The sequence below is a fragment of the Neomonachus schauinslandi genome, chromosome 11 (assembly GCF_002201575.2).
Source record: "Neomonachus schauinslandi chromosome 11, ASM220157v2, whole genome shotgun sequence".
In the NCBI taxonomy this organism is placed as follows: domain Eukaryota; kingdom Metazoa; phylum Chordata; class Mammalia; order Carnivora; family Phocidae; genus Neomonachus; species Neomonachus schauinslandi.
In genome coordinates, this window is record NC_058413.1 from 83,265,024 (window position 1) to 83,292,682 (window position 27,659).

At 41.3% G+C, this 27,659-nt stretch overlaps 1 protein-coding gene across 1 annotated transcript in view; it reads left to right on the forward strand.

The window, feature by feature from the left end:
- Positions 1-27,659, forward strand: part of OPCML (opioid binding protein/cell adhesion molecule like) — a 493,175-nt gene that overhangs the window by 275,962 nt on the left and 189,554 nt on the right. The window contains exon 2 of the mRNA XM_021696393.1: positions 8,705-8,937. Within this exon, the coding sequence (XP_021552068.1) occupies positions 8,705-8,937 (233 nt within the window). The remainder of the gene's footprint in view (positions 1-8,704; positions 8,938-27,659) is intronic.

Sequence of the window (27,659 nt, forward strand, 5' to 3'; positions counted from 1 at the left end):
AATATTAGCTCTAGCAGAGTTATTACTCTCGTTGAATTTTCAACTATCTGAATCATAAAGTTTTCCCTTACATAATTTAGGGTCCTTGTTGATGCTCTAGAGTGGCTGTATTTGTAACTCAGGAAATAACCGAGTAGTTAAAGCTTCCCAGGAGAACAGCTTTGTGCAATTTAGAATACCTTGGGAACTGAGCTGCAAATATTTCATTTTGGTTTGCCTCCTCTCCTCTCCTTTAAAAAATGCATTTGTTATTGGTCTTTGAATTCTCTAAAGCAAGATCTTCTTCCTTCCATTTTTCAAACTGGTCTTATTAATATATTTTGATACATGTAAGGTTCTTAACCGAAATTCAGTTAACTAAATTTATGTAAAAGGGCAAATATATTCAAAAGCAAAACCAAAAATTTTAAAAGGAAATTCAAGGAAAATGCATATTGGAGCTTTAACATTCAACTCTATCACCTTTATCAGCATTTCTTAAATTGAGTACTCTCTAGAAGACCATTTTAAAGACAGGGGCAGGGGTGGACAGAGACAAGGTTTCAGGGATTCCCAGTAGTAACATTATGTAAAAAAATTATATATAAAATTGTAAAATTAGGTATAAAACCCTTAACCTTTAAACACTTTACATGACTCTGAAATCCAAAATTATAAATCATACACATGTATAACCGCTAAAATTAACAACATTAATTTAACAGAGCAGATGATGTTTTATTAAAATTAATTTCCAAGTTGCAATGTGAATATGGTACTGCCTGCTGCCAGAGCATCACTTTTGACTTCAGTATGTGCCATATGAGTTCTCCCTGCGCATCATTTCATTCCAACTTTTGAGAACCTTTGTTACTATAGTAGACTCTGGCATCCTTCAGCTTTCCTTGGCAGAAATGTACTGCTGAACCAAAGTCCACCTCTGTATTTTCTCATTAGCCTGAGACAACAGAAGAAGTACTCATTGATACCATTGTAATAATAAACACAAATCTGAACATTTAAATCTAATTGCGGTCACCCCATCCAGAATAGGCATATATTATTTTTTCAGAATATTTTACAAATGAAAACACTAAATTAGAAAATATAAGTAAAGGATGGGGTGTCTGGGTGGCTCAGTCGTTAAGCGTCTGCCTTCGGCTCAGGTCATGATCCCAGGGTCCTGGGATGGAGCCCAGCATGGGGCTCCCTGCTCAGCGGGAAGCCTGCTTCTTCCTCTCCCACTCTCCCTGCTTGTGTTCCCTCTCTCACTGTCTCTCTCTGTCAAATAAATAAAAATCTGAAAAAAATTTATATATATATGTAAGTAAAGAACCCATGGATGCTGTGTGTGTACATGACGTTCAGAGACATGCACACATACAAATATCTCCAAGGACATCTACTTTACCTTCTTCTGTAGGTTCTTTTTTCCCCCCCCAAGCTTTATTGAGATATAACTGGCATATGATATTTTTTAAGTTTGAGGTGCACAGCATGTTGGTTTGATGCACTTATTTGTTGCAAATGATTACCACCTAGCAAAAGCTAACTCCTCCATCCCATCACATAATTAACATGTCTTATTTGTCATGAAAACATTTACAATCTGCTCTCACAGCAACATTCAAATATATAATACCATATCATTATCTATAATCTTTGTGGGTTCTTTTGATATCAGTTTGAAAAAGATTGCCTCACTTTTGATCATTATAAATATGTACTGATCACCTACTAGATGCCAGATGGACTCTGGGAGATGCTGGTGATAAAATGAGGACCACTGACATGGTTCTGATCCATGTGTTATGTATAGCCCGATTGTGTAAATAATTAAATCCAGTGTTATGCAATCAATGAAGAAGTCCAGGATCTTCTTTTATTTATTTATTTATTTATTTATTTACTTTTTATTTTTTAAATTTTATTTTATTATGTTATGTTAATCACCATACATTACATCATTAGTTTTTGATGTAGTGTTCCATGATTCATTGTTTGCATATAACACTCAGGTGCTCCATTCAGTATGTGCCCTCTTTAATACGCATCACCAGGCTAACCCATATCCCCACCCCCCTCCCCTCTAGAACCCTCACTTTGTTTCTCAGAGTCCATAGTCTCTCATGGTTCGTCTCCCCCTCCAATTTCCGCCCCCTTCATTTTTCCCTTCCGACTATCTTTTTCTTTTTCTTTTTTTTTAACATATAATGTACTCCAGGATCTTCTAAATTAACATTGCATTACAAAAAGAGTGGGGGTTTAGAATGATTAGTTTGTATTAGAGGTTAAACTCTATTCACTACTGTCCACTCATTAAGGCAGAGAGGCATGCAATGTATTTTAGGTATTATCCCAATAACAAAGGTAGGAATATAAAGGCATCTTCTGGTTAATTTCAGTTTCTCAAAATGTCAGTTTTCAATTCTTTGAACACTAACATCTACAGAGTTATCCATGCAGGAGAGACACTATTTGTGAGGCTGGTTTAAAATACTTGTTCTTGGGGCACCTGAGTGGCACAGTCGGGTGGGCCTCCATCTCTTGGTTTCAGCTCATGTTGTGATCTCAGGGTCATGAGATTGAGCCCTGTGTCAGGCTCAAGAAGAGCATGGAGCATAGCACCCTCTCTGCCCCTCCCCACTGTGCTCCTGTGCCCATGTACTCGTCTCTCTCTTAAATAAATGAATAAATAAAATAAAATACTTGTTCTCATTAATTAGTTAATCAGTTAATTAATTACTTGTTCTCTAGTTACCCATATTATCTAAATGTTCCTGCAGCTATCTGGGATATAATTGAGGTGTGACTTTTGTTTTTAAGTTAGACATAAATGCATTGTATTGCATTCAGATTTAAGATTGTAAAAACTTCAGTATCTAGTGTGCAGGCCCCAGAGAGCATTTTCTGACCCCTCTGTCTCAGATATGTTCCCAGGCCCCATGGCACTCACCATTCTTTAACCTGCTTTGCTTTCACCACTTGCCATTCTCTGAAACTAAGATGCTTATTTACTTATATGCTTTCTTTGTCTCACTAGACATAGCTTCAAGGCCCATAACCTTTGTCTGTTTGTCAGCCAGCATTCTCAGCCCCTGGAACATTGTCTAGTGTACATTAGATATTGATTAAATATCTGTTATGTGAATCATGGTAGTATTTTATTTTGTATTTTCAGAGGCAAAATAAAAGCAAACATAAAGAACACAAACAAAAACCTTAAACCTGGCTGATTTCACCTTTTAGGAAGATTTTATTGTTTTGATTAAATTCCAACTTGTCTTTTGTCTGGTTTCTTGAAGGCAGTGGTTCTGAAAGAGGAGTCCCTAGATCAGCAGCATTGACTTCACCTGGGAACTTAAAAATGCAAATTCTCAGCCCACTTCCAACCCACTGAATCAGAAGCACTTGGGAACTGGGGTTGGCAATCTGTGTTTCAAAGAGCTCTCTGAGTGAATCCGATGCAGAATGCAGTTTGAGAACCACTGCTTGAAAACATGGATTTCCTTTATCTCTACCTCCTCCTCGAAAACAAAATAAAATGACCTTGCATCTTAACCCCATGTCCCGTATTTAGTGGAGTCAGAAATGACAACTTTGCCTGCAAGATTCCTTTCCTCCAGTAGTTTTTGGGCATTTCTTTGCCCTTTCTGAGTATTTCCACTCTTCACAAATAGCTAGAGGTGGTTTAAAGATGTAGAGAAGTCATTTCCAAATATCTTTCCTGTTCTCCTAAGCTATTTTGTCTTTTATGAGAAAATTAAATACAAACTACCATAAATTTGTGGGAAACTGATTGGATAATGCCAACCAACTCCTCCTGGCCTTATTACTTGGATTCTTGAGCCACAACCACCTTCTTTTCAAGGAGAAGACCATAATCCTTAAGTGCAGGAATTCTGCACCAGGTTGCCCAGGTCTAAATTCCCTGCTCTGGTTGTACCAGCTGTTCGGAGTCCTGAGCCTCTCTGCATCTCAGTTTCCTGATCTGTAAAGTGTGATAATAATAGAGTGTGTCTCGAAGGGTAGTTATGAGCATCAGGTGATTTAATATATGGAAAGTTCTTAAACTGTCCTAAGTAACTATAAGTACTATATAATTTTAGACATTACTGTAGAGTTGTAATGAGTTCTATCTTATCAAGGACCACTAGGTAGAATTTGCTTAAAAGTAAGAATTTTAGAGACCTAAAAGTGTTTTCAAGAAATTAGAAAGTTGTCACTAGTGTTTCTTGACTTTCTTCCTGGATGCCCTTATTTAACATAAAAATTTCTCCTTTGTGTGCTTCTGGTTAATAAGAGTCCAACACAGCCATAAACCGCAGGGAAGGAGCCAGGTTTGGAAGAACACTTAAGCACTTTTTAAAAGTTCTCTGAATTCTTCTTCCTACTATTCTTTGTTATGTTTCCTTCTTTTCCCTCAACCAATATCATTATTCTCACAAGTGTCTTTATCATTCTTTAGGTTCTAGGACTATACAGACTCAATGAACCTGCTCTCTCCCATTCAGGGAGATAGATTTATCCAGTTACCCCCTATGCCCACTAATGAGGTAGCAGGTAAATTGGGCCATAGATATCTGTCTGGGGGATGTCTACCCAAGGAGTACACAAGGCTTTTCAAGGGCTGTGTGGCAGGGCACTGAGAGTATGTTTTGCCTCTGGAGGATAGATTCTGACTGACCTGTTTTAAAGTCAGTCCCTGCAAAATCCCCTGGTTTCGAACTGAATTCCATGCACTCCAACCTGCAGGTGTAGGTCTTATACAAGCACGATGAAAGTTTTAAGAGAATACATTCAGGATTTCAGATTTCCTAAATCAGTCTGCCTGAGAAGGTGCCTAAGATTGAATTGTAATTCTGGTTCTCCTTTCTGACGGTTCCCACTTTATAAGTTGTCCAGGAAAGAATTTACCTTTACTTTCGTTGTCATTTACACCATCCAACTATTGTAAAATAAAAAGGGGGGGGTCCCTTTTGAAGAGAGCCCCACCAAAGTAAGCAGAGACATAATGAAGGTAATGGTACATCATTTTATCAGTAATAAATTCATGGCAAAGCGATGCCTTCTCTATCTTGGAATTAGAGAAAGAGGCGTTTTCTGTCAGAGGACAATGTGATTTGGCATATTAAAATAAACAACATTCAAATTTACCCACCTTTCTGGGTGTATTGGGTTGAACAAGGTGCTTCTAAGTAAAAGAGAAACATATCTTTAATAGTCATTTGACAAGGCCTGGTAAAATGTTAGCAGCATACTATCCAGATATTGTGAAATTGCATGAATTTAATACTGAGTTACAAAGCCCTTTGCAAGTCAGGTATTTTTCAATTCATTGCTTTGAAAGAAATTGAAGGAGGAACTAATTGAATTGTCAGCTGTGAGATCATTAAAATAATTTTTGAAGCTGTATTACTATGTGATTGTTGGCACACATCTTGGAAGGGGTTCAAAGAATTGAGTGGCACTGCTATACAAGATTCTCCCTTGCTTATGTGAACTAGGTTTTTCTCAAACAAAAATAGGAATTGAATTGGTCCTGAGCTCTATCTCATTCTAGCAGTAATGATATTTATTCAAGGTATAATTTTAAAAAGTTTCATCTACCCCATTAAGTACTATATTTCCTGTAAAACTTTATCTGTTTAATTATACTTAAAAACATGGACAATATATTTATGTTGTTTTATCAGTATTGTCCTTGTAATGATAACTCATTCTAAAAGAACATAGTATTACTCCGAGCTTTATGATCACAGAACACAAAAGGAATCTCAATTTCAATCACTCTGTATATTTGCAAATAAATATGATAACTGATCAATAAAAGATTTTCAAGCATGAAATACTACAACAAGATAAAATCTTGCAGAGGACATATGTTGGAAACACAAGTTCAAGTTTTAAAAAAGAACAATGCACATTTTATGACAAATAAAGAAGAGCTTGTTCATGAATTTGAAACTAGATAATCAAATCAATATTGCATTTATATTTTATTGAATATATATATATATTTATGAATATTGTGACACTTTAATTTTAAAATCTGAATATTCTCCACAGACCAACAATGCATCCTTTTAATTTAATTTTTAAAAATTACATCAACTTAAAAATGTGCAAGAGGTTACATAATTGACCAAAATAAAAGCAAGAATATGTGTTTGCACTTTGTCACCTGGTTTGTGTGGTTCTAGGGATTAGAAGGTGACTTTACTCTGTCCCAATCTACCATCCACTTCTAGGCTTGCCAGTTCCTGGCACTGCACAATTAGAACTTCATTGTTAGGAGTTATTCAAACAGGGATTTGGTGTTTATGAAAACACAGCTGTCATAAAAAAAGGGTGCACACTAATCCTTATCAATCATTTGCAACTGAGAGTGAATGAATGAGTTTATCTTTTTTTTTGTTCCCCCTAATAAATGGTTTTGGAAATGTAGAGTGGGGAAGGTTCGTTAGGGCTTTTTGGTCTTCATAAAGGAACTAGAAAGTTGCTAGAGAAGGAAAAAACTACACAGAGAGTGAAGCTAGGGTCCCAGGATATGGAGGAAACAGCATGACTACATTTTTTCTTTTTTATCACCATGACACACCTGTGAAGGTGGCAGTCACTCAGTGATACTTGAATTATCATAATCTAATGGTAAATGCAGTTGCCCCCCCCAAAACTACTGGTGTTCAGAGATGTCTGTGGTCAAGTTCCAAAAAACTATTTCTAGGAATATTAGAGCATGATTCTATTTCAGGTAAATAAATCAACACACTCTTTATATATGTGAATATATATATGTAAGGAGTGAGATGTGGAAGAAGTAGCCAGAATGTTACCAAATTAAGGATGCTTATTTCATTTTTGTAGTTTGAAAAGCAGCAAATAAAGAAAATTTAGAAAATTCTTCCTGCTGTCCTTTGAAAGCATCTAATTATCAGCCCGACCTCAAGGTTGCCAGGACCTGCTGAATGATAGGTGGACCTGTGCATAAGACTTCTGTGATTGGAAGCTAGTATTATTTCTATGTGTCCTACCAACCAGGGAAAGTACTTTGCCAGACAGAGCACTTTCCCTTTTCTACAGAATCTATCATGTTAGTGCTCCAGTATTATTCTGCTCCCATAACCATCAGGCTGTGTCAGGCTGGCCACATTACTAAGGGAAATCAGCATGTCCAAATGTGCATGATCTCTCCTCCATTGCCAGTGTCCTTGGTGTTCTCATCCTCTGAGCCTTGTCAGAAGGATCTCTGCTTTCGGTCAAAATGGGATCAGATTTGGTGAGATATGGCAACTTTTTTTCTGTTTTCTCAGGTGGAGGTGCTGGATTCATGTTCCTTGTGCCCAGAAGGTTGGCCTCATACCTCTTTGCTAGGACTTCTCCAGAGAGCAGTGCAGGTGTAATTGTACCTTCCTATTTGCCCAGATACTGCAACTCAGGTTCAGACTAAAGCAATGAGTGGCAGGTGGGCACACCTAGGGCCCTTTAACTACCTCCTTTTTTGCAATCCACATTTATAATGGATTCTCTTCTCTCTATTTTCTTGGGGGTTTTTTTTGTTTTGTTTTTTTTGTTTTTTTTTTTAAGAGAGAGAGAGGGATGAGCAGTGGGGAGGGACAGAGGGAGAGGGAGGGAGTAAGCAGGCTCCATGCCCAACACAGAGCCCTACTCGGGGCTCAATCTCATGACCCTGAGATCATGACCTGAGCAGAAACCAAGAGTCAGACGCTTAACCTGTTGAGCCACCCAGGTGCCCCTCTCCTCTCTATTTTCTTTCCACAGATTATAGGATCATGGTGCACATATGCAAATTTTCTTTCTGACCAGCAGGTGTATTTATTTCTGCATTAAACTTGAGAGACTGCAAGTCATACACACCAAAAAACAAATTCTACTTGCATTCATAGCTTCCAGTTGTAGGGAAGAGTGGATGTGAGGTATGAGGGGGTAGAGGTTAGCTCTTTACCATGATGATGACTGAGGTGACATCAGCCATATTGTTCTCATGAAGGGGTGGTGGCGGTAAGAGGGGAAAGGAACGCTGCCTGACCACTTTCTTCTTCCTTCTGCTGACATCTTCAGAGGTAGCCATGGCTTCCTCAAAAATTGTTGGCTTTCAAAGGTGAATTTTATCAATCTGTGTTATAAATTGTAGTTTGCAGGCTTTGGGTAGCTTATGGGTACAAGGAGTTTATCAATACCAGGGAAGGCTGGAGGTAAATATGTTCACTTTTTGACTAACAACAGGTTAGGTATTTGCTTTGTGGATTATCTGTGACCCATTTGAAATACTGATCCACTTTTCTCACCCTTATGCCCCTGGGCCACCTCTCCCACAAGGTGGTAAATGTGCTCAAGAAATATAAACTAATTTTCATATAAGCCTGTGGGGAAAAAAAGATGGAAAGCAAATATACAGCAAAGATATTCACATAATATGCTCCTAAATCAAATAGAAATGATTTTGTATCATCGGTTCTTCAGGATGATTCAGGCCACTGTTACCCTATATTAGGAAGTTTCATCAATAATTGATTGTTTCCTTTTAGCATTGTGTTATGTTGTTTTATTTAGTCCTCAAAATACAGCAACCACATTTATAATGCAGTCTCTCAACACTCTCTTCCTCTCTCCCCCACCTCCGTTCCTTAATATTTCCCTCCCCGTTTTCCTCTCCCCTTCCCCCACATCTTCCCTCTCCTCTCCCCACACCCCTCACTTACAGGTGTACCATAGATGACCGAGTCACCCGTGTGGCCTGGCTAAACCGCAGCACCATCCTCTATGCTGGGAATGACAAATGGTCCATAGACCCTCGTGTGATCATCCTGGTCAACACACCAACCCAGTACAGCATCATGATCCAGAATGTGGATGTATATGATGAGGGCCCATACACCTGCTCTGTGCAGACAGACAACCACCCTAAAACTTCCCGGGTCCACCTCATAGTGCAAGGTGAGTCACAGCTGGATCTGGGGGTTAGTGGTCCTGTCGATGATGGAAGGGAGGCATAATCTCAGTCTTTGTTTCTACTCATGTATGAAGACATGAAAAACGTTTTCCTCTATGGAACCCCAAGGTTGAGTGTTATGTTTTGGATTTCTTCCCATCTGCTGGGTTCTTGACTAAGTACTGAATATCTTCACAGTTTCTCAATTTTATCTCTGGTCCTTCTGTTCTTATTAAAGTAAGTTGTTTGGCGTGTGCTGGTTGAACTATTAAGTTACTTAGCACTTTGGAGTTGGGCAAGACATACTAAAAAATAGAGATATTACTATTCTCTGTGCCTTTTAATTACCTTTCATAGGATTATTTCATAATAAGAGGTTAATAACATCGATGTGAAGTTATGTGCCTTGTGACGGGCTTTTGCATGGTTGTTGGGTATGCATGTTCCAGAAGGGGTTCTGGGAGGTGGGTCAAGTCCTCCCTGGTATGAAGCCTGGGTCTGTGCATCCCTTTAGCCTACAATGGAGCCGAGATTAAGAAGGACATTAGTCAAAACACTATCTCCAGGTCTATGTCAGAAATATATCTATATAATTTTTTAAAAGAGGAGGTGTTCTCTAACATCCTCCCTCATTCTCCCTTTAAAAATCTGTGTCAGTATACCCAAGCATATTATTCAATAGTTTTTCATTAGAATTTCACAATGTAGGAAAAAAAATAAGGCTGAAGAAATGTCAGATTCCCAGTTATCAACTATTAAATATTAAGAATTAAAAAACACATTCAAATAACAGCTATGAGAATTTGGGAGCCATTTAAAAAGAAGGCAGCAATACAAATGAACTTATTTTAAGCTGCCCCCAACTAACATCACCCCCCTGCCCCCGCCATCACTATGTAAAGCAGTTTCTGTCAGGTATTGACACATGGTAGCAATGAAGGCTAGGGAGACTACTTCCCATCCCCCAGTGCCATAGCTTCCTCCTCTAAAGAGAGGCTTGGGTGGACCTTTCTCAGAATCTCCTACACTGACCTGTTGGAGTCACACACGGAGCTCTCAGAAGGAGTCCCTGGGTGTGATTCAGTCTTTAGTAAGTGCCTTTTATCAGATCGCATCTGCAGTAGGCTCAACAAATTTTTTTCAGTTTGTGAAATGTGTGCGGCATCTTGGCTTAGCTAATGTGGATGTCCTCACCTTCGCTTTACTAAAGAATATAATTTTGCTCATTTCAGTTGGTTTCATGGAGAGTTTGAGTAGAGGTTAGTGTCTTTTCACACTTTTGTCACTTGTAGAATTCAGGGGGGCCATCGCTTTCTTTTGGCTAGCACAGCTCTTTGCTAGGTCTCCGGCTCTGTGGGCCATTTGTTACAGCATGTGCAGGACCAGAGATCAGTCTGCTGCAGCTCTGTTCCGCAGCAGGCCCTGGTGCTGCCATATTGCTTGAAGCCCAATCTCAGTTCAGCCTTCCAGCCCTTCTCTCCTCCCCGAGGGCTTTCAGATGCCCACATCAGCCTGCATTCGACAGATATCTGTACACTCAGCTGTTTCCATTCTCCATACCTGTCCCACCGAGGGGCATGGCTTGGTGATAATCACTGCTTTGGAGCTACAAGATGGCCTGCCATCTGGAGATCAAGACAACTGTCATGTCTGATGCTTTTTCTCAGAGGCTGGTAGTGGTGCTTGGTGAGTTATCAGTTATCTGAGATGAGCTGGAATGTCTGTTGAAAGTTCCTGGGGGTGCAGAAAACAAGGGAGTGTGAGTTCTCACTACCCCGCCTGCCACCTGGGCTTGGCTCCAGAGGAGCTGAAATTCTCAGCGTTGGAAGTGATGCCTCCGTGGCACCTTCGTGGCCTTGACAGCAAAGTTATCTTCAAATTCAGGAAATGCAGCATTGAAATAAAAAAGAACTGTCAGGCACTCTACAGAAACAGACTCAAACAGAACAAGGCTATCACTTTTTAGGAAATAAGACAGATTGTGTAAGCATGTCAAAGTCAATATAGGCCATAAAGGGCTAGTGATCCGGAGCTTCGGGGATAATGTACTTCATAAGGCCCATGGAACAATTCCTTGGGCTGGATATGGAAGCCAGTGGTGTCTCCCTGTGGGCCTCATAGGTTTGGGTCAGAAAGAGTCTGAGAACAGGCAAGAGCAGAGCAGTGAAATGACTTCAATTTCAGAGGTCAGTTCCTCACAGTCTCCACATTTCAGACCAAGTGACTGTTGTAGCTCTGGGTGGCTGAGGTGGCCTGTGAAATCCAATGCAGGGAAGGCGGAGGTAAAAGGAGACAACCTTCCCGTGGAACACTTAGCAGATGGATCTTTCCATTTATTGAGAGGTAAAAGGAAGGCCCACAGGGAGCTACATTCTCTTCTGTCTTGGTTAACAATGGGGCAACTTGTTCTTTGTTTGGAGACCAGTTGAATTTCTAGTGGGTAGAAGCAGAGACCCTACTGCTCAATTAGAAAGAAGTCTAAGAGTCCTCCTTCTTCCCAGCACCTATCAGCTTTTGTCCAGTCTATAGATTAATTTTTCAGACTTAGTGTTAGTTCAGGTTTGATAAAGATAATGAAAGTTTCCTAATCCTCTTAAAGAAGACTTATCTGACTGAGTAGAAAGCTTTTGGAATACAATAAGGCATGTATAAAACTGAGGCCTAATCTTGCCTTTAATTTCAAACTGCTGATGGGTATTGATTTTGCAATGAGAAAAACTGAAAAATTTCCGAGCTGCAACTTGTCTGTTTAGAGAGAGAGAGAGAGAAAGGTGTTTATTTATTTTCCATCCATTTGAGGATGTTAGAATCTCATCACCTCTGCCAACCAAGTGCCATTAGCAGAAGGGAGAGCAACCCCACAGGGTCCTGGCTTTGTTGCTCCCTGCTTCTGCAATGTGAGGAACTCAGACGTGCTCTGTCACTAACCTCGGAGCCTGTCCTTTGCTGTTTTATAAGGTAGCCTTTGCCACATATCTGATGGGATTAATTTCTAAGTCTTCTGTGAGAGAAGAAGCTGTGTTTGTTAAAAAATTATCACTGATACCCAAGGCACATCTTGGCCACGGAGGGGATAATTTTAAAGCACCATGTGAGTATGTATGATAATGTGACCTAGACTGTGGACCTAGGTTTTAAGAAAATCCAGAGCAAGAGAGAAGTGGTGCTGTGGAGTCAGATGAGTCAGGTAGGAAAATCAACCCTGTATGGGATGGACTGATGTGGAGAAGCCGGATTAGCAGGGAAGAGGTTACTGCCATCACTCAAAAGCTGGGACATGAGTGGGCTGTAGGTCTACCTGTGGAGAGGCAGAAGGTTCCTCCAGGAGATACTATCCAAGGGAATTGGGAGGATTAATCTTAACGCCTTGAAAGAGGAAGGATTAGAAGGATATCACCTACATTTTTGAGTTTGGGGAAACGTTGAAGGCCTGGCTAGTAATCCACTGGCCAAGTGGAATTAGGATCCTGTGCCGCTAGGATAGGAAAGCATTAGTCTTGCTAGTTTAGGGATAAGGAAAGCACAGACATTACACAGGTCCTATAGAGCTAAGGTGTAACTCAGGATCAGAAGAGGTATATTTGAGGTTTATCATGAATCTTCTAGTAGGAGAGTAGGTAACATTTCTGAGACTAACTATTCCTACAGAACAGCAGGAACCACAGTTTATTTATATCTATCCCCAGCACACAGCACACTGTGTGAGGCATACTACGCATTCAGCAAATGTTTGTAAAATGAATGGAGGGGCAGATTGATACAGCAAATGAAATGGCATATGAAGGCAGTGACCATAAAGCCCCTTCAAGCAGATAGGGGTGGGGAATGAGTCAGACACTGTCCAGATGACTTGGAGTGGGCAGTAATTGGGAACAGTTTGCTGGAGGGATGAGGGTCTTCAGTGTGATAAGCTTAAGAGATACACCAGGGATAACATGCATTTATTTAGCTCTCTGTAGCACTGGTCACGATCTTTGTGTCGTTTGACCCTTACAACAAGCCCTGGGAGGCTGCAGTGCAGTGACTCTTCTCTTCATTTTGCAAATTAGATAACTACAGCTCATGGAGGTTAAGAGAGCAGCCAGGGTCCCCAGTGAGTAAGTAGTAGAGCTGGGGCTTGAACCATGGCCATAGGACTCCAAGATCAGTGTCTCTCCAGCATACTCCAGCACCTCCTGTGCCAACCGTATCTGAGGTTAGTTCCCTAATATAGATCCCTAGGAAATTTTCAGTTATCCTTTCTTCTTCGCCCCCTTTTTCCCTGCTAATGATATTGCATTGTACCAGCAGAGATTGAGGACAAAGCTCAAGAAGAAAATTAGCAGTGGAAGTGGGATGCCAACGCTACAATAAATGGTGTAGAGAGGCAGAGAGAGGCAAAGAAGATAATTAATTTACTAGTAGCTCATCCCTCCAGGGATACACGTTTTAAATGTTACCTCTTTATCCTATGTAAGTACTGAAAACTCTGCCCCTCTGAGAATCCAGTATCTAATTGTGATTCTAACTGTCATGAAGTCTTCAGCACTCTGAAACTCCATGGATATTCTTGTATCACCACGGTTGCTGTCCTTGTCCAGGATAGATCGGCAAGAAGATAGGCTGTCTCTTTGCTTCTTGGATATTGACATTTTCTGTCTGCTCTCTTGGCTAGTTCAGAAATCTGTTTACTACCAGGTATTTCTTTTCATGGAATTGACTCCTCTTGCTCAGCCCAATTGTATGCAAATGGCTAGAAATGGTGAATTATGTGTATATTTCTCACATCTGAGACTCTACAGCAAGCTCATGCAATTTCTGTGTCTGCAAAAGACTTGAGTCTTTGAGCCTGGAGTCCGTTCAGGTGAGACTGTTTGGTACCCAACATTGAGTTTAGAAGGTGGAGAAGTCTGATCTGCCAACCAGTCCAGTGGTAGATTCTGCTGATCACCAGCCAACTTCTGCACTGGGCACATGAAGCATAAACCTTAGCTCAGTTGATCCTCAGACCAAACCGACAAAGTCTACATCAGATTCACATTTTAAAAATAAGGAACCTGAGACTTAGAGAGATTAAAACTTTGCCCAAAGATGATGGCACTATTAAATGCTTTAAATTCCCTTCACTTGACTTGTCCTGTAAAACAGCTATCAAAATACAGTTAAAGCACTTGACTTGCATTATCTCTTCTGATTATTCTTCACAAAAGCCCTGGGAGACAGAACAGAAAATCACCACATTCCGGGGCACCTGGGTGGCTCAGTCAGTTAAGCGTCTAGCTCTTGATTTTGGCCCCAGGTCATTATCTCAGGGTCGTGAGATCAAGCCCCACATCTGTCCACTTGAGATTCTCTCTCTCTCCCTCTCCCTCTGCACCACCCCCGACGCATGTTCTCTCTCTCTCTCAAAAAAAAAAAAAAGTCACCACATTCCAAGAAAAGAAATTGAGATTCAAAGTTGAGGTCATTTGTCCAAGTCCTGCTCCCCAGTAAGTGGCAAAGCACCTCTTCAGGCCAGGTGTCGTGATTCTAGATCCGGTATGTTCACACACCAGCCTGCTAACTCCTAGTTAAGCAAAAGGACAGGTAAATGTTACTATTTGTGAGAAAAATATAACAAGTTCTGAGGTGCTGCTAAGAAGAGTGGATACCCAGGAGCCTGTTGCTGGCAATGCTGAGGCCGGAGGGGCCAGAGAGCAGATGGGCCGGGCCCCGGCAGAGTGTTTCCTGCGGGCAGGGGAGGGAGCCCTGCCCACAGGTCACAGTTGTGCCAAGCGCCAACCTATTTTCAGATCTTCCTTTGCAACTAACCTCTTTTTTCAAGCTATTTTCTCCTCTTCTCCCAAATATTACAGTCATTTAAATTAACATGTGTAATTTTGGGCCTAAAGAGAAGCAGGCAGTCAACCTGAAATAAATTTAATTTATTCAGCCTCTATTTTAAATTATAATCACACTTGTTCTTCACAGAGGCAGGGTAGAAATGTGGAAAAGAACACGACTGGGTGTGAAAAAACTCATTCCCCAGCCTGAGTTCAGCTCCTGACATCCAGGCCTGTATTTGTAGGATGTTCCCTTCCTGGCTTCTTATCCTGGGGTGACGAATAAAATGCAATGTACTTGATTTTATTTAGGTACACATATGCATACCTTGATCTTATATATTATTCAAATATATATATTTGTGTTTGAAACTAAGATTCTGGAAAAGGTTCTATAAATTGCAAATTCTGTGTATATGTGCAAATAAAGCACACACGCCAAAGGGTCCACAGTACAAAATAAGTATAAGACCTTCTCTGGGCTTCGTTTTGTTGGTTTTGAAATGGAAGGGTTGAAGAAATGATAAGGAAGTCCTTTCTCGTTATTACATTTTATGATTTATTAATGTAATTTCTCTGGAGGATTTTCGTATAGCCAGGCATCGCTGTACTCTCCAGCTTTTCGTCCTTTACCCACTGATGGGGAAATCAGAGAGTTTGCTCTTGCTCTCTTTCTCATTCATATTTTCTTCAGAACCCTTAAGATTTGAGGTCCTCTTGCTAACACCATTTTTAGTGGTGACTCTGAGCACAGCTCACCCACACCGGCAGTGGCTCCCTTTTTGGTTACAGAGGGTGGAAAAGAAAGACATGCTCTCCTTCCCTGTTCCACTCTGACATTGGTAGCCCCACAACCCACATCAAATAGTGTTAAACATGATAACATTCTTATTAGGGGTTGGGTAAATTGAGAAGGCCACTACGACTTAGAGGGGATCAGGAATGAAGTTGTTGCCCTCAGAATGCCCCCAGCACACAATAAAGGAAGATTCTCAAGGGTCATATTCCACCAGAAAGGTATCCCCACTCCAGCTCCCTCCACACTTGACCAGGCCTCCTGCCGCAGGGTTGGAATGAGGCACACACTCCCACTCTCCACTCCAAGATCCTATCCCTTCCCTCAGATTGGGTCACTCAGCTCTTACCTGAATGTGACAGCCACGTAGCTGGAATAGAATTGAGGCTCACTCTACCCGGTCTCCAGTTTGCCACACCTCTCACGACATCATGTGTAGTTTGTGACAACACAATCCAGCACACATTTTGTAAAAAAGAATATGTCTCCTTTTATCAAGTCTCTACCCCTGTTGTTGTAAGGAGAAATATGGGGCTTTGTTCTCTTCTGTTTAGAAGTTAAGATCATCACACACACACACACACACAGTCACATACACAGTCACACATACATGCACACCCAGTTTGCACACGTGTCATGGCTATTTCTGTTGTGGCCTGTGGAATTCCATCCTGCCCTCCATTATATATGTAGGCTCAGCCTCCCTCTAGAAGGAAATGGGGGGATATGTGTTCAATTCCTCCTGTAACACTTATAATGTTTTAGTTATAGGAGTAAGGAAGAGTTGGATTTTCCAAGGGGAATGAGACCAAGCAAAATTTGACGTTGGATGAACACATTGTCAGGGCTGGAGATGGTTTGACCCAGTCTGCTAAGGGGGCAACATTTTCATTTGAGACCCCTGGCTTTAAAAGTATGTGGGTTTAGGGGTCCCTGGGTGGCTTAGTCAGTTAAGTGTCTGACTCTTGGTTTTGGCTCAGGTCATGATCTCAGGGTCCTGAGATCAAGCCCCACGTCAGGCTCTGAGCTCAGTGCAGAACGTGCTTGTCCCTCTCCCTCTACTCCCACCTCCCAACTCTCTCTCTCTCTCTCTCAAATAAATAAATAAAATATTTAAAAATAAATAAAAATAAATAAAAGTGTACGGGCTTGTTTTGAGGCAAAGACAAGAGACTTCCACATGATCTAAGATGGTGCCAGTCCTGGAACCTAGTTTGGTGACATACAGAAGCCAGATAGAGAAGTGGCAGGGCCTGGGGCTGTCATCTGCCTTATTTTCAAGAGAATTAAATACATGGAACAGTCATAAAGTCTGTTCTCAAAATCATCACTGATGTGGAGATGGAGGAGAAAATGAAATGCGTGTTATACTCTACTCAATTTGCATGGTGATCTCAGCTCATTTCCTAAGAGTCTAGTCTGTCCATAGTTCAAGTAAATACAAGGAGATCTTTCCTGTTGTGAGCAGAGGAAGCAATCACATTTTAGAAGAAGGTAAATTATTAATGTTCATAAATTCCCCTAATAGATTAAAGTTCATCATGACCCTTGTATAGTCAGGATCCTACACAAGTTTTCAAATTTCAACACCTGCAATATTAGTCAAAGCTTAGCATCAGAATAATCTGTGAATTCAGAATAGCGATCTTTTCCTATATGGAGCCCATGCACACACATTTGGAGAGTCTGACTTGTAGTCCAAAACCTGGAGTTGAGTCCCTGGTTAACAAGGTTTCCCTTAGATACACTGTCTTGGCAAAAATAACTATCCTTTGTACTTATCTCAGTTTGGCTTCTCATAAAGATATCAAAGAGGCTTCGACTATTTACTCACTAATAATTCCCCTCTATAGGTATAGAAAACGAAGAGTAATAGAAGTGACGTAAAATAGGGCGCCTGGGTGGCTCAGTTGGTTAAGCGACTGCCTTCGGCTCAGGTCATGATCCTGGAGTCCCGGGATCGAGTCCCACATCGGGCTCCCTGCTCGGCAGGGAGCCTGCTTCTGCCTCTGACCCTCCCCCCTCTCATGTGCTCTCTCTCTCTCATTCTCTCTGTCTCAAATAAATAAATAAAATCTTTTAAAAAAAAAAGTGACGTAAAATAATCACAAGGAAAGCTGTCAAGGATTTGTTTTTTAATAATCACAAATCATGGCTCTCATGCACGGAGTCCCTAGAATGGCAGCCCATTTTACAGACACAGTCCTATTCTGTTTTCCAGTTAGCCCCAGAAGGTTGGGGATGTATTTTCCTACTTTTTTGAATAAGGAAATGAAGTCTCAGAAAGGCTGAGGAAGTTGCCTTGCATCACCAGCTGTGATTTCAGCTGTGCTCAGTCTGTAGGCAGAGCCCACATTGAACCTCCATGTGGAACTTCTTGATTCCATCCCTTTTCTATTGGCAGGCCAGCCTGCCACTGCAGATCATTTACAGTACATGTGCTCTCCTTGCCAGGTTGTTTCTAGTTGAAGGATTTCAGTCTAATATCTCTGCAGTTAGGATCTCTCCTCCTTAAACCTTTTTCTCCTTGTTTGTCTTAGTAAGTACAACATCTTTCTTGAAGTTAGTATCAGGTTTATATCATCCTGCTAAATTGACATTTCTGGTCCTTGATTGCTTCCATAATTCCCGCCTCCAGTTTCTGCTCCTTTCCAGAACTCTTCAGGTTGGGCATCTATAGATGCCTTTGTATGTCCCATGCTGTACTTAGCTTCTTCACTCAAAAACCGGTTCCTCCTCTCTTAGTTCACATTCCTATTCATGCCCACACCATCCTTGTATAAAACTTTTGCTTAAGTTTTGACCCTTCTTTCTCTTTTGCTGCTCTGTCAAAGCAGGTGTGTCCAATAAAGTTATTCCCTTCCCTTCTGTTCCCACAACCACCACCATCGAAGTGCAGAATCTTACTTCTCAGTGACTTTTTAGTCACATCCTAATTGCTAGCCAAACCTCAGTCTCTGCCTCCTTATAATCCAGTTTAATGCCATTGTCTAAATACTCCAGATGCACCCATCTGATCATGTCATTTCCCTCTCCTCATAACTTTAGTGACTCCATATTGACGATGAAGTCAAATCCTCTTAGATCTCTTTTCCAAGTGCTAAGCAATTCATGGCCAAATCTACTTTCCACTCTGGCTTTCTATTATTCCGTCTGCATATCTTACACACAATGTAGCCAGACTTGTCCTTGTAAAACCCCCACCCACAGTGCCCTGCCTTCTTTTTAATTTCTTACACTATCCATCTTTCTTGAATGTGTTTTTCTTTGGATTTCTATATTCTGCAGACCCTTTTGAGCAGCATTGTCCCATAGAGCTCTTACCTGCCCAATAGCCCTTTCGGTGATGATAGAAATGTTCTATTATCTGCACTGTGCAACGTGGTAGCCATTAGTCACAACTGGCTATTGAAAACTTGAGATGTGGCTAGTATGGATGATGAACTGAATTTTTAATATTATTTAATTATAATTAATTTAATTTAAAATAGCCGCACAGGCTAGTGGTGATAATATTGAAGAGCACAGTTTTAGATTTTAAATATCCAAAGCCAAAGTCTTTCTTTGGAGTTCTAATACCATTTTACCTACACTTCTTTTTTTTTCTTTTTTTTAAGATTTTATTTATTTATTTGACAGAGAGAGACACAGCGAGAGAGGGAACACAAGCAGGAGGAGCGGGAGAGGGAGAAGCAGGCTCCCCGCTGAGCAGGGAGCCCGATGCGGGGCTCGATTCCAGCACCCTGGGATCATGACCTGAGCCGAAGGCAGACGCTTAACGACTGAGCCACCCAGGCGTCCCTTTACCTACACTTCTTAAGATAGCTGAAAATTTTTTCTCTTATAGTTCAGCTATTGGTGGATTTCACTCTTTCCCTCCTCTAGATTATAATTTCCTTGAAGGCAAGAGCCAGAGTTAGCTTCATAATTTTTTATATGAGTGCAGTTTAAGGATTGTAATCTGAATTGGCATGACCAATGAACAAATTTATATTAAATGTTACTAATCCATAAGAATAATAACAAAATATCCTAAATTGGAGGCTACTGGAGACCATACCACAAAAAGCAACATCCACCTTGGATTTCTTACCTTTGTTTCCCCATGCTTAGGATGGATTGCTGTCTACTGTAGGCACTGAAAACATTTCTATTGAATAGAGTTCTTAGTGAAACTTTTTTTTTTTAATTTCAGAATTTAGAGTTCCTGGGGAAAGATCTGATGCAACCACTTTCTTTTAGTGCGTTGGAAATCACCTCCAAACAAGATGCCTCGGAGGGCAGCCCGGGCAGGCAGAGCTGGAAGTTCATGCACCCAGCCTGCTGCAATAAACATAATGGGATGGGTGATGTCTTCTGATTGGCCAGCAAGCAGACATTAATGACCAGTTAGCAACTGTGTTCAGGTCAATTAATTTATATTTGTATTTTGCAAACCAAAAGTTGCCCTGTTAGATTATTGATTCTTTGTCCCTGTATTCAATTTGTTTTTAATTGCACCATTGCTGGGCCAAGCCCTCCCTCCTGGCAAGCTCACAATAAATCTGCCACCATCTCAACAATCAACAATAAATGTGTCTTTCATGTCATTATTAATATGTCTCTTGGATTGGTTCATTACCATGGTTAACAGTTTATAAGAGCTGAATGGCACACTGCCAGGAGGATTCCTTTTCCCAAGGGTTATTTTGTCATGATAGGATTGATGTTCTCAGGGCTGCATGTGTCTAAGGAAAGGGGCCTGGGATTTAATTTAATATAGCAGGAATACCAGCTACCTAATCCCCTTTTTATCATAAACAGCTTTAGAAGAAGATACTATTGGAATAGAGATTTTACCCCCCCTTACAATTCTTCTTCTTCTCACTTCCTATTCTCTTTTTATCTTCTTAATTCCTTCTTAATTTCTCTTCAGATAGACTTTTCCCCCTCCAAAACAACATACCAGGTACATGGGTGATCTAAAATCCCCAAGTAAGGGAACACGGGTTCCCCAGGAGCTAGAGTTTTATGATCGTTAATATTGTTATTTGAAAGCAGAGGGGAGTTCCCTATATTTGATGTGTGAATGATGACTAACAAACCTACAGAAATATTGCATTCAGAGTATTACCTTAATTGGCATCAGTATTGGAAAAAAATAAGCTTTATCTTAGACTAGAGGTAATCATTAATTATCTTATTTTTATTGGCTCTTTTAGGTAGTAGAATTTTTCAGGGGGAAAGTACAGATTTTAAATGAATTTAGAGGTTAGCAGAAGAGATTCTCTGTGTCCCAGAAATGCCAAGTGAGAAACCTGGATGGAGCAGAGAGCGCTTTACAAAACCGTCACAGTGGCCTGAGATCTAATAACAGTCCAGACGTTTGTCATTTCCAAAGCACAAGTTGCTTGAGGACAAGAAATGTGACCTCCCTCAGACACAGAGTTAACAGTCAGTTTTGGGTTCTGGATATAGATTTTATACTTAATTTACTACTAACAACACCCACACACATAACTTCTGTCCTTTGCACAAAGTTCTCCCAAACAGATCTAACCGAGCTTATTGCAAGAGTGGGACATGGGGGACAGGGGTGACACCTGTTGTTTCACTGGATAGGAATTCAAGTAGCTCAGGGGAGTGGATGGCAGGGGGAGTGGGGCCTGGGCCAAGAGGTTTAGGAAACCAAGAGACAAGGGAAAGAGATGGAAGAAGAACCAAGAGATGCTTGGGGGAGGGAGCCCCTGAAAATGCAGGGAGCAGAGAAAGGTGGAGAGGGGTCCAGAGAAAGGGACACAGGGGACAGAGGACATCTGCCCGATGGAGGTGAGAAATCCATAGGCCAAGCCCAGATGCCCTTGGCTCCTGAGGCTTTCCATGTGGGCTTCCCTAGTACAACCTACGTTGTAAGTTGTTCGCAGGACAGCCTGCACTTTTCTCCAGAAACGGCCTACCCTCCACTTGCTTCCCTGCTACTCTGCTTGAGCGCATTCAGCATGTCCTCTGCAAGAGGCTGAGAGACACCGAAGCAGTCACCCAGGTGGACCATCAGGCTCAGGCAAGACTTTGGAATTCCACCCTCTGCCCTCTTCCTGCTCCCCAGGCACCAACAGTGCAAATTGGTCACAGCTCAGGCAACTGAAGGTTGGGTTTATGTTTCCACAGTGCTCTAATACCAAGGGCAATCCAACAAAAAAGGCAGTGTTCGTGATAACCAAACCTTAATTAAAACATATACAGAAGAGCAACACAGTTGCCTGGCTGCTTCCAGGTAGGAGGTGTGCACAACTTAGCTTCTGGTTTTGCTGCTTCTTCTGGGACCTTAAATGAGTTACTTAAGCTAAGTTTCAGTGTCTTCACCTGTAAATTGTAGGAAATAAAGCCTGTCCTACCTCCTTCTTAAGACTGCTGTGCATGAAGTGGACAGCACTCCATACTTAAGTCTTGTGCAAAGAAAATATTATGATTATTTGTTTTAGGATGCTAGGCTAATTTCTGAAAATGCCTCTGAGTTTGCGTGACAGGCATGAAGTTAGGGTGATTCAGGAATACTTAGAACCATTCACCTCTACTCATCCTAATATAGTTTTAACACATAAAAATATAGCCACTGGCCTCATAGTGTTTTAATAAATCATGTTGGATTTTGTGGATAATGATGGAACTATGCCATCTTCTGAGTATATATAAATCTATGTGTTAGGCCTCCTATCCTTGAAGTTTTATGTCATTCTCCTTATTATTTTTAAATATTCTTCTCCTAACTATTTTTGATATTGTCATAATATTATAGTCTCACGTCCAAAAGGTACTTCTGAAAAAATACATATAATTATACTTAGTGAGAGAGGATTAAGAGATGAAGTAGACAACTTTGAGGCAAAAAAAAAAAAAAGAAAGAACCACTGAATCATCATCAAAACTTTTGTCAAAGACTGTTTTCCTTAAGAACCTTCCGTGCTCTCATCAATATGACTTAATGTAAAGAAATGCAAAACTCGGATACTTTCTGAAGATTACCTCTTTAAGGGGCCACTACCACATACCAATTGGCATAGCTTTATCTGTAATGAATTCCCCTTATTTCTATCACATCCAAAGTAAAATAAAATAAAATAAAATAATAAAATAAAAGTCTATGCTCCAGTTTTTTTTTTAAGTCCGTGGCTACAGCACCCCCGCTCCCCTGAAGTGCCCACTTTAAACACCCCACTGATTTGAGCTTTGAATGACAAGCTGTGAGCCCTGGCCATGGTTAATCCAAAGCACCAACAACTAGTAACAGAATCAGAAAACGCAAAATAGCTACTTGAGGAATAAAGCTTCCCAGTCCCTGGTTCCGCAACAGCAGGGTAGAAAGTGAGGGGACAGGAAAATCAAAGTTCCTTTAAAAAAAAATTATCACACATAGAGGCAAAATGTCCCCACAGCAGGAAGGAAAGTGGAAAACATACCAAATCAATCACCTTAAAAATAAGGCTTAAAATCTTCTACTACCTAAGATGTAGGTGGGGAGGGAAGAATGGGCCCAGCAGCTTGAAAATCTTTTATTAAACTGCATGCTGACTACATGGCACAAACAGGAAAATGCAATTAAGGTCAGGCCATTAAAAAGATGCCCAAGGATAGCTCTGAGAAAGACCGGAGGGTCAATCAGCAGGCGCTCAAGCAACTTGCAAAGGAAACTCTGAGAAAGTGCCAGGCAGAGGGTGGGAGCACCTCAGATGGGACATTCCTGAAATAAGATCTCCTTGGGGCCTTGCACACCTCCTAAGAGGTGAGAATGTGACAGCAGTGGTGGGAGAGAAGGCGGAGGTGAGAATGCAGGGCCTCCCAGTACCTGCCCTCCAGCAGCTGGAGGACAGGGTCTCACCAGTATCATCGGAAGCCTTTGGTTCTAGCTTCATTTCAAACTGCAGTGGCGTTGACCCCATTTTGGCTAATGTGTTCGTAAGGAACATACAGGAGCAGGAGGTGAGGCCATTTCAAATACGAGTCACTTGAGCGTCCCCATGGTCCCACAGTCGCCCTTCCTCTCCCTCAGACTCAGTCCAGGTCCAGGTGGTACCTGCTGACTATGAATTGGCAGGTGTGGAGCCCTGGGGAGTGTGCACACAGGTCTGCTCAGACTATGCTGAAATAATCTGTTAATGAGGAGCTTGACTTCTCATTAGAAGCTTCACAGAAGTGGTGTCAAGAGAAGTCTCCGGGTTCAGGGGTCTTTGCTAGGGAGTGCCGATTCCCTGGCTAGTTACAGAAAGCCCAGGCTTGCGGGGACCACCTCCCCCCTTCTCTCTCCATCCCATGCAGCACACAATATCCCCACTTGTGTCTGCTTAGTTCAGGAGCTTCCCGTAATATGTACTTGCAGGTTATAGGAGCCCAGACCTCCCGAGTTTCACCCCACCCCCCACCCCAGGCTGTGGCTCTGTCACATTGGGCTGTAGCCATGGAGTTACACACCTCATTTCCCCACCAAAATATAAGCACCGTGAAGATGGGGACAGAGTTTTCACCTCCCTATGCAAAAAAATATTTACTTCCCATGTATGGCACAGGACCTAACACAGATTAGATGCTCAAAAATGCTTAATAATAAATGTCTGGCATGTAATAAGCAATCAATAAATATTTATATGATAAGATGGATGAAAATATTTGATTGAGGGGAACTGAAACAAATTGATTTTGGCATGTATGTGCATCAAAAATAATCTACAAATCACATATTATTCAGGGATAGCTATGGTGTGAGTCTGGTGGTAACTACCCATCCTTCCTTCTTCTGTAAGCTATAAGAGAATTCTTAAGTCAAGACTGGTTAAGACAGTGTTAATCTCCATTCCAGCCCAGCCTGTCTCTAATCTTGTGCTGATTCAGAACCTCCTAATTCTTTCTTCCATCTACAGAGCCCAAAGCCACTGGCTGAGATTTACTGTCCCACCCCACTCGACTCATGTCCTTTGGCTGGAGACAGCGTGCTAATTGCTGTGGGGTTTGTGTGTCCTCAATGCTCAGCCTTCATGACACTCCAGAGTTCATCTATTACACGTATCCTGGGCTAGTCCTTTCTGATTCCCGTTTGCTCCTGCAGAAGTCTGTGCAGTACCTACAGGACAGTCCTGCCGGTGTGGACGGGTTCTCATAAGGTTTCTAGCAGAAATGACATCAACTACAAAGTGCCCATTCTGGCTGCAGCAAGAGGGGTTTTATAGACTTCTCTGACTTTGGGAAGGGGAAAATAATTTCTAGGTATAATACAATTTGGAACATGCTCCCATTTTCTCCAGAAATGATCGCCTTGCAGTGATTTTCTGTCTCTGAGAGTAAATGTTCCCTGGGCTGCAGCTCCTGTGAATCAAAGCATTCCTGGTGCTAGGTGAGTGGAGTTTGTAGCTCAGTCAGTTCTGGCTACTCACATGAGGCCCGTGCCAACATCTTCCCTCATTCTACTGCTTTCTGAACATGCCATTGTTCCCTTTCCTGTTCTACTGCTTCCTTAATCCCTCTGCCCCTTTCTTAATCCTCTGCCCTGCAAGCAGGTGGTGCTCACCTACCTTTTGCAGAAGGGAAAGCCTCTTTGCAAAGCCCTGAGGGCCAGGCCAACTTTGCCAGTACATTTGCATACATTTACATTTAGTTGGCCTGCAAACATGATGATTATGCAAAGTTCTGCTTCTAGCAGGAAAGGATTCTGTTTGGCTTCAGGAACTCTCTGTTCCATACAACACAGCTAGGTGTGAGAGGCGCTATAGTCATTGCTATTCCGTGGAAGGGTGCCTGAGTGTGATTGATGGTAATGAAGGCTGGACCCAGGTGTCGGCAGGACAGCTCCAAGTACAAAAGTCACCCAGCTGGGCTCCTGCTTCCATATCCGCATCTCCCCAGTGTCATCTTGCCCATAGTTAGGTGAAGAGTTAGAGGGCTGCCTCTCACATTTTGATAGCATGCCCTCTGGCAAGCTGCCTGAGCGGCTCTCAGTGGGCCTGTGTTCTCAGTGCTCTCCTCTCTTCTAGTAAATTCAGCACATCTCTGCGGAAATCAGCTTTCAGACCACCAGTCTGCTCTTCCTTCATGTGGTGAAAGCTTTACTGGGTCCTTGATCCATTTTCTCTCTTGTGAGAAACGTAAGGTTCTTAGGTACAGCCATGGTGTGAGCATCCTTTAAATGCAAGGGTCAAGGGCTTGGTTTGCAGAAAATACTCACTTGGTTATAAGAACAGAGTATGGTGAGTCAAAAGACCTAGAAACTACTCTAGCATCCATTACTTGTGCTGTCTTAGGCATACGGATTAACTTTCTTAGATCTGTTTCTTGCTGTATAAAATAAGCGAGAAGTATATGGTCTCTGAAATCCATTCCTGCTCTGAAATTCTAGATTTTTATGCCTGGGGTTACGTATTTTATAATACATTTTTGTAATCTTCCACAGATAGATTTATATTGTAGTCTATCCACTGTTTCATCTGCTTGTTCACTAAATATTTAATACCTACTAAGTGAAAGCATAATCAGTGAAAATATGTTGAGCGTCATCTTGTCATCTCTGCATTAAGTGCTTTTGACAATCCCGAGGATAAAATAATGTAAATCATCAGCCTGCCTTTCGCAGGATGATTTCCATACCTCCTTTCACTATTTTACACTCTGTCCTTGGGGGACAAGAGATTGATTGTGTCAACCTGAACACCTAAAATGCACAATGTGGATAATAGCACTCAATAGTGTTTGCTTGAATAGAATTAAGTTGAACCCCACTTGAATTCTAAAATTTGCCCTTATTTTTACATTTTTAGTGGGGAAGCAAGGGCAATGACAAGGAAGAGAGTAGTCACAACTAAATTACAGTTTTCTGTTGTATTTATTAAAAGTGTATTGAGGGGCACCTGGGTGGCTCAGTTGCTTAAGTGTCTGCCTTTGGCTGAGGTCATGATCCCAGGGTACTGGGATTGAGCCCGTCATTATGGGGCTCCCTGCTCAGGGGCAGTCTGCTTCTCCCTCTCCCTGCCCCTCCCCTCCCCCGGCCGCTCATGCTCTCTCTTGCTATCTCTCTCTCTCTCTCAAATAAATAAATAAAATATTTTAAAAAATTAAAATAAAAAAATAAAAGTGTATTTTGGGAAATGTTAACAGGTGAGTGGATAAACCACCAATCTAGTCTTACCTTAAACCTTCCAAGGTAGGCTGGGTAAGTCTTTGTCCCCTGGATATCAAACAAACTTCTTAAAAAACAAATTAACCTACCTAATCATTTATTGGATGTCTATTATATTCACGATATAGTAGGAACTGTGGAGAGGAATGGGGGAAAAGTCCAAAGAGGTTTTATTCCTGAGGGGAGACCGAACATAACTAATAAAATAACTAGAGAAAAATTGTTTAAACTGAGCAATAGGTAAAATATATTTTAGTAAAATATATTTAGTATTTAGCATTAGCCTATCAGTGTTTATTTACTTTACAAATAGATCAATTTGATATCTCCTCTTGGAAAGCTTTGGGGCACCTCAAAGTCAAGATGTCCAGAATTAAACTCAAGTGTTGCCTACAACAGTGTTTCCCCTAAATGTTTGGCACCACCATACACTGAGTTCCATGAACCAGAAATATGACCATTCCCTTAGATACCTCTCCCCCCAGTCCCTTTAAGCATTGGTAATGTCTTAGTTGGCTCCAGCTACATAACAAGATACCACAGGCTGGGTGACTTAAACAATAGAAATTCATTTTCTCACAGTTCTGGAGGTTAGAATTCCAAGATCAAAGTACCATTAGGGTTGGTTTGTAGGGAGAACTCTCTTCCTGGCTTATAGAAAATGGCTTTCTAACTGTGTACTCACATGGCCATTTTTCCATGTTCATGTGTGGGGAGAGAGAGAGGGAGAGAGAGAGATATCTTTGGTGTTCCACCCTTTTATAAGGATGCTAGTTCTATCAGATTAGGGTGCCAGCTTGTGACCTTATTTAATTTTAAATACCTCCTTAAAGGCCCTATCTCTAAATACTATCCCACTGGGGGTTAGGGCTTCAACATATGAAACTTGGGAGGTCATAATTCAGTCCTAAACAAGTACCACATAACGTAACTCTAGCTTCTAACAGCTCAAGCTATTAGTTGTTTAACACAGTAAAATTGTCTTGCTTGTTC